General features: G+C 39.5%; 1 protein-coding gene across 1 annotated transcript in view; it reads left to right on the top strand.

Annotated features, from left to right (window-relative positions):
• Window positions 1–7,162, top strand: part of OOSP2 (oocyte secreted protein 2) — an 11,037-nt gene extending 3,875 nt beyond the window's left edge. Inside the window, exons 2-4 of the mRNA XM_006876477.1 lie at window positions 3,453–3,631; window positions 5,954–6,057; window positions 6,997–7,162. Of these exons, the coding sequence (XP_006876539.1) occupies window positions 3,453–3,631; window positions 5,954–6,057; window positions 6,997–7,162 (449 nt within the window). The remainder of the gene's footprint in view (window positions 1–3,452; window positions 3,632–5,953; window positions 6,058–6,996) is intronic.
• Window positions 7,163–8,339: the final 1,177 nt, after the last annotated feature.

The raw sequence follows: 8,339 nt of genomic DNA, 5'->3' as shown, positions 1-8,339 counted from the left end.
ATATATTACACAGCAGAAGGACGAGGCTTTGCTTTCACAAAGATGGACATACAGCCTTGGAAACCCTATGTGGGTTGCTATGACATGACCACACTTAACAACAACAGAAATATATACCTATTCAACAATTATTATTTTCTGTGTAGCTGTGAATATAAGAAGCTTAGTTAAATGAGTCTATGTTTAAGTATTTATTCTAGTGTGGATAACAGATTGTGTAGTTACATGTACAAATGCCAAAATGTAAGGATAGGGCTTAAACCTGGTGGTTTTGATTTCATATAACATGAGGAAGATGTTCAAGATGAGAATTAGGTTCAGGTTTTAAGTGAAGATTCTAATGGTTTTATAAGTACAGGGCAGGTTGTTGTTGCTGTTAAGTGCTGTTGGGTCAGTTCAGACTCATAGCACCCCTGTATAGGGTTTCTGAGGAGCAGCTGGTGAGTGATACACTGATTTTGTGGTTAATAGACCAGTGCTTATTCTACAGCACCACACCAGGAGCCCATAGTATGCGTGTTGTTGTTGTGAAGTGCCGTCGAGTTGATTCCGACCCATAGCGACCCTGTATAGAGTTTCCAAGGAGCAGTTGGTGAGCTTGAACCGCTGATCTTGCAGCTCAAATGGCTTTGCAGTCTGGCGCATTAACCCACAGTGCCACACCAAGACTCCTGCCTATTAATACAGCAATCTATTAAAAAGATTTTTATCTCATTTTGAACTTTATGTTAATATATAAATATAAGATTTATGTTGTGACTTACTTCTTTGGGACAACTGTTTTTTAGATTTATCTATGTTTATATGTATAATTGGACTCCTGGTGTGGCACTGTAGGATCAGCACTCGAATATGAACCACAAGGATGACAGTTCAAACCCACTAGTTGCTCCTTGGAAACCCTATACAGGGATGCTTTGAGTAGGTACTGACTCAATGGTACTTAACGACAAAAACACTTTTATTTTCTATGCTATATTTGTTGTTACTAAGTGTTGTCAAGTGGGTTCCCATTCATAGCGACCCTGTATATGGTTTCCAAGGAAGGGCTGGTGGGATTAAATCATCAACCTTGAGGTTAATAATGCAGGGCTTATCTCATAGGACCATATTAGGTTTCCTCTGTGTCATTTAGAATTTAATTATTTCAACACACTATCATTCATTTCTTAATTTTTTGTTGATCATTTTGCTTAGGCTATTTTTGTCCATTTATATATTTTTTATTATCACTGATATATTTGCAGTTCATTTACTGGAACCATCTTATTGCTTTGTTTTTTGTTTTTGGAATTTTGTCCTCTCCCTCTTTTTAATTTTTTTAAAACCATTTCTAGATTGAAGTTTGCTTAGTTTTGTCCGTTTCGTCACACTGTTTGATCTTTTCTAATTTGGATGTTCTTCTCAATATGTCTAATTTTTAGTTGTTTCTTTTATCTTCCTGAACTTTGACATGTGTTCTTAAATAATAAAGTTAATATATTTTTATTTTATTTTCTGAACAGTGAAGGGCCTTTGATCTTTTAACTGGTTATCCCTTCCCAACTCCTGGTTCATTTTGTCTAACATATTTGTTCAGTATCCAGCACACGGTCACTTCTGCCAAAGGGAAAATGAACCTTCTGGGAATAGTGATTGTTACTGACTTACTGAAAATTTCAATGTAAATTGTAAGAAAGGGTTTTACATCAAAACGTTAACAGAAGTTCATCTACAAATAGCACAAACCTCTTCCTTTATATCCTCTCATACAATAGATTTTCTCTCTTCAACTATTTCTTCTTAGGCTGCCTATTGTTTCTAGTTCTAGCTACTCAACGTACATAAACAAACAAACAGATCCAGTCCCATCCTTTCTTTTTCTCTCTCTCCAAAAAGCCATTGTTATTGTTAAGTGTTGTCGAGTCTGTTCTATTAGCCACCCTGCATAGGGTATCTTTGTGATGCTGGGTAAGGTGGAGGGTCAGAGAAAAAGAGGAAGACCCCTAACGAGATGGATTCGCCAGGTGGCATCATTGATGGACTCAAGTGTGGCAGTGTTAGTGAGGTTGGCCCAGGATCGGACATTGTTTCGTTCTGCTGTGCATGGGGTCGCTATGAGTCGGTTCCGACTCGATGGCCCCTGACAACAACAACAACAACAATAGGGTATCTGAGGCCTTAAATCCTCATCATTTTTCCTGTGGAGAGGTTTGAACCACAGACCTTGTGGTTTGCAGTTCAGTGCTTATTATATGGAAGCATTACTGGCAATCTATTGCTCCTATACAGGGTTGCTCTGAGTCAGAACCAACATTACGATACCTAATAACACCCTAATGCAGAGGAGCCCAGGTGACTCTGTAGAATAAGCATTGGGCTGTGAACCACAAGGTTGGCAGTTCAGAACTTACCAGGTACTCTGTGAGAGGAAGATGAGACTTTTTGCATTCATCCAGATTCACAGCCCTGGATTTACCCTGTAAATCTGCCCTGGATTTACCCTGTGCATGGGTGCTATGATTTGAAATCAACTCTATGACAGTGCGTATCCTAACGCATAGGAGCCATGGTGACACAGTGGTTAAAATGTTTGCTTATTAACCAAGAGGTTGACAGTTCGAACCTACCATCCACTCCCCAGGGGAAAGATTTACAGCCCTGGCAATCCTATGAGGCAGTTCTACCCTGTCCTGTAGCGTCTCTGTAAGTTGGAATTGACTTGATGGTAGTGAGTTTGCTTTATTCTAAAGCATTATCATTTATCCCTGTCTTATTTATGAGTCCTAGTGTGGTGTTGTAGGATTAGTAGTGGACTACAAGGTCAGTGGTTCAAACCCACCACTTGCTCCATAAAATCCTATTCAGGCTTGCTGTGTGTTGGTCAGCATTTAACAGTCACAAAATAGGTCACCCTTTTTGGAATCTACCTTCTTTAGGAAGAAGGAAGGAGCTATATAATTATGGTTTTTCTCATCTTTACATGTTGATTTTTTGTTTCTCCTTCTGTGAAATAACATATTCAGCGATTTGAAAAGGAACAACAGTGGCACAGTGATTAAGTGGTTCGTCAGTTCGAACCCACAAGCCACTGCTGATGAAAAAGATGTGGCAGAGTACGTCCATAAAGACTATTGTTGTTGTTAAGTGCCCTTTGACCCAATAACACACCAGGATTCCTCCATAAAGACTAAAGCACTGGAAACTCTATGGGACCATTCTATCCTGTCCTACAGGGTCACTATGAGTCAGAGCTGATTCGGTGGTAATGGATTAATTATTTGATGATATCATTATTTTGGAAATTAGTAATAATAAGGAAATACTTTTTATATATTATCTGAGCTGTGCTTACCTTTACTAGAGAGAAGAAAGTCACTTTGTCTTCATCACAAACAACAGGACTAATACTCTTTAAACTCTTCCTTTGCATAACTTCAAATTGACATTTTGTCATTTGATTCTCTCTGCAGTGCAAGTGACTTGTTCTATGGATTGGCTGATGGTCACAGTTAATCCATCTGCACGTAATAGTGATCGGTATATATTTGCTGATGAATTATTTCTGGGAATGGGCTGCCCTGCAACTCGGATACAACCCTATGCATATGATTTTGTATACCATGTTAATAATTGTGGCATCAGGACAAAGGTAAGAACAGTGATTCTTTTCAAAAGGAAACAGAAAAATCCTTGTAAATATTTTGTCAGCCCTTTGTGCTTGATTCTCCAAGTAGTATTTAAAATAAAACAATCTTGCCCCTCATTATAGTGATGCATGGATAGATGATGAACCAGTTCCTCACGTATCAATTGCAAATTTCAGGCAGGACTTTAGAACACAGATTTCCAGACTAGTAAAGGAGCTGAGTTTTAAGCTGTCTTTAGGTTACTATTACATTTCACTAAATCCCTGGTGGCACCAGTGGTTAAATATGTAGCTGCTACCAAAAGCGTAGTGGTTACGAATCGGGCTACGAGCCTCAAGGTCAGCAGTTCGAAACTACCAGCTGTTCCTTGGGAGAAAGATGAGGCTTTCTGCTCCTGTAAAGATTTATAGCCTCGGAAACCCTATGCAGGGTCACTATGAGTCGGGACCTACTCCATGGCACATAACAACAACCAAAAGGTTGGTGGTTTGAATCCACCCAGAGGTACCTGGAACAAGAGACCCGGGGATCTACTTTGGAAGGGTCAAAGCCATTGAAAACTCTAGGGGGTACAATTCTTCTCTGAAATTCATGGGGTTGGTATGAGTTGGAATCAGCTCAATAAGTGGTTAATTTTTTGGTATTTTGCCAATGCTTAGCAAGCAGTTTTAACTCCATTCAATGTTTCTAATGTTGAAAGATCACCATTCCTGTGGAGTTATATCTTACAAAAGGTTAGGTATTTTTCATCTGTCCATGCTCCAGGAGCATCATTATTAATATCAGAGCAGATTTCATTGGAATAAAAACTCTTGTCAGTTACTTTGCTAAGCAACAGTCTTCAACTATAATGTTCCTGGAATAGTATCTTCTTATAGATTTCCAAAGTTAAACACAAATATTTTTGGACCTATGACTACCAACTGGAGAAGGTAAGGTGGAGGATCAGAGAAAAAGAGGAAGACCCCAAGTGAGACGGATTGGCAAAGTGGCAGCATCGATGGACTCAAGTGTTGCAACAATTGTGAGGCTGGCCCAGGATCGGGCTGTGTTTCGTTCTGTTATGCATCGGGTTGCTATGAGTCGGTACTGACTCTATGACACTTAACAACAACAACATGACTACTAATGGTCACCTATAAATAGGACTTCTGGTGTGGTGCTGAGGATAAGCACTGGGCTATGAACCACAAGGTTGGTGGTTCAAACTTGCCAGCTGTTCCTTGGAAACCCTGTACAGGGTCTCTGTGAGCTGGAATCAACTCGACAGCTCTTAACAACAAGTAGTCTAGGATGTTGTCTTTATTTCAGAAATTAGGAAAATATAGCTTCAGAAAGTGCTTGAACAACTTGTCCTGGACTATTCACCTGGAGTCCTGGTGCAGCACTGTAGGATAAACACTGGACTGCTAACCACAAGACTGGTGGTTCAAACTCACCAGGAAACCCTATCAGTAGAACTGATGTTGAAACATCACCAGTCCTGGGAAGTTATATCTTATTCGAGGTTAGGTTTTCTTCATCTGTTCATGCTGTGAGTGAGTCACTATGAATGGAAACTGACTTGATGACACTTAACAACAAACACCTGGCCAGTGAGAGTTTAACTCAGAGACCAGTGTTATCCTCCAGGACTAGTCCTTTCAGCTATTCTATTATGACTTCCTTCTCAAAAGAAACGTTGTAAGACTTTTCACTGGTGAATCATAAAGATTGCTCTAAGTGGCTATTTAATTGTGCTACTATGTACTATGAAGATTTTTCCAGGCACTTGAGTTACCTTTATAGATGACACTTTTCTTCTGTCCTAGTGGGTTGTCAGAACTCTGGATATACATACAGCTAGTTCCCGATTATGATGTAGGACTGACGGGCAACGTGTGCTTGCCCTTTGGTGGCGGTTACACGCTATGGAGTCGGTTCTGACTCACAGCCATCCTGTGTAGTGTTTCAGTTAGCGTTAAGAAAATTTGCTCTGACTTTGAAACGATTGAATCAATCCCTACTCCCAACAAGTTCTTCACCAATCAAAATCACCCTCACTTGCTGCACGTGCAGCTTTTAAGTCACTAAAAAGTCTTTGAGTCTGTTCTCGACTAAGGTAAGACTAAATTAAGAAGGCATTTACGTACAAACGTACCTACAAATTTCACTTAAAGACACACTTAGGGATGGGTCTTGTTCATAATCTGTGGACGAGCTGTACACTAGAGTGGTAGTGGCCATCCTTGAGAATCTGAGTGGCTTCTATTTCCTGCTCAAATGTGTGCATCCCTCAGCTATTACTAGAAATACCTCCTAACTTAAACCTGTTGCTCTCCTAGGTTATTTCAAGGGATGCTCTCCTTTTTCAAACAGAGATGTATTTTATCCCAAGGAATATGCATGATGACAGTCAAAGAATCCCTCTGGAGTGTTTGACCTCTAGGTGAGTCCAGCAGACAAGACTTCTATCGAATGTTCTAGCTTCATCCTCACCTATCAGATGCATCTGCAGAAGAACAAGGCGCCCTACTGGTGCAGTGGTTAAGCACTAAGCTACTAACAGAAAGGTCACATGTTTGATGAACTCACCAGTGAGTCCACAGGAGAAAAATGAGGCAATCTGCTTCTGTAAATAGTTAAAGCCTTGGAAAACCTCATTCTAGAAGGTTACTGTGAGTTGGAATCAACACAATGGCTGTAACTTTGACTTTTGACTTGATGGTTTATCTACCTTAGAAAAAAATAGAGACTATACTAATAAAAGATTAGGTTTGGCACATAAATTTCACACCCACACCACCCTACCACCCCTACCCTCCCTTTGTTACCACTAACTACCCTGGGTCAGGTCAAACTTTTAACAATTGTTACTTGTCATTCATAGGTTTCTTTGGCTAAGTTTATGTTTCTGGGCATGTCATTACTCCAGTAATGCAAATATCATATATCACCATAGTCCACTTATCTTCCTACTCTTAGTAAGTCTGGTCTAGAAATTAGAGGAAGATCTGCAATTATCTTTCTGCCAAAATTCTAAATGTTCCCTGAAAGGCACAGGCAGGCTACTGACACTGTTACACTCCAAACACAACACCCTGAAAATGACCCTGGTATTAAGACAATGGCAAAAGTAGCCTACCTCAAGATTGTTGTTGTTGTTGTTGTTATGTGCCATCTAGTCGGTTCCGACCCATAGCGACCCTGTACAGGGTTTCTGAGGGTGTAAATCTTTACGGGAGTAGAAAGCCTCATCTTTCTCCCGCGGAGCAGCTGGTAGTTTCGAACCGCTGACCTTAAGGTTCGCAGCCCGATTCGTAACCACTACGCTACTTGGAGTCAAATGTGCCTAATCCAATGTGCTTTCTGTTTCTCTTTTCTTCAGCAAATCAGTGTGGCTTTCATCAGTTTCTACTGACAATGAAATAAAAGAAATCCCCAGCCCTTTTATTGCAGACTTCAAGACAACGTCAGAAGAGATAGGATTGTTAAGCTTTAATCAAAATGGCTCTGTTTTAAGAAGACATGGAAACTTGGAATGTCTATTGTGATTTTTGTTTAAAAATACCTATTTTGTTTTATAGAGAAAAAGAACTAATATAAATCTTTGCTTAGGTGTCTGATTTCCTAAAAAGCCCCAATTCAGTACAGACCCTGGTTCAGTAAAAGTATATATTTAGATATTTTTATTCATTAGACGTATGAGTTATTGAGTTAAGATTAACTGTTGGATAACTCACTTCTGTTTAAACTGCTTTCTGTTGTATATAGTAGATTCAACAAAATGTCCTCAATGACAATAATTAGGAAAGTTCTTAACTAGGAGTTTCCTAATAAACTCTAGTAAGAGCTTTCCTAATTAGTGGAGACAAACCCTAAAAACTTCAATTTTGCATCAAATTTGGATAATTATTCTAGAAGGAAATTAGATTCTAGAACTCAGGTAACCAGTTGTTAACTAAAATTTGGAGTCAGTATCTCTTTTATCCTGTAAAGGAAAAGTTCATGAAGCCCTTTGGACTAAGTGCTTGAATTCAATTCAGGTTTTGTTGAATAAAGCTGGTCTTTACATGCCTGCCCGAGGCTCTTCACCTAGCTGCATTCTACAGAGTCCACGTGGACTTTTCACAGGCATTTGCTGTTTGGCTCCTTGATTACTTAGCAGCCATGGGAATAAACCAGGATGTGAAAGAAAGGTACACTACAGAGGGACAATCTTTACTCAGGTGTTGTTTTTTTATCTACTTACCACCACCTACTAGAGTCTCTAGATGGTGCAAATAGTTAAGTGCATGCTACCAATTTAAAGGTTGGCAGTGTGTGTAAGTGAACCCAAGAAATATTTGTTTCCAGGATGTAATTAAAATGGTTTTTAGAGTTCTGGGGATAATTTAAAGGGACTTTGTTTTAGTAAGATTCTGGGAAAGTCAATACTGGCAGCAGATAAGTATCATAAATTCCTAAGACATCTGGTTGGAGCTGTTTCATTTCCACCAGTGATGTTTTAGGATGTCTCTTGAAGGATATGTGACTATGATTGGAAACTTATGTAAACTAGTCCATGAAATCACTTTAAGCCCATTCTGCATGCCTAACCTATCCTTCTTGTGACTTCAGCCAAAGACTAACCAATGAAACGATGATAACTTCTTTGTTCTTAGGCTGTATCTGGCCTGGTTAGAAGCTCCTTCGATGGAGTCATCAGTTCTCCCTCATGTGGGCGGTTAT

The sequence above is a fragment of the Chrysochloris asiatica genome, unplaced genomic scaffold, assembly GCF_000296735.1.
Source record: "Chrysochloris asiatica unplaced genomic scaffold, ChrAsi1.0 scaffold00381, whole genome shotgun sequence".
In the NCBI taxonomy this organism is placed as follows: domain Eukaryota; kingdom Metazoa; phylum Chordata; class Mammalia; order Afrosoricida; family Chrysochloridae; genus Chrysochloris; species Chrysochloris asiatica.
Note: the sequence above shows the minus strand (reverse complement) of the source record. Positions and strands in the feature narration are given on the sequence as shown.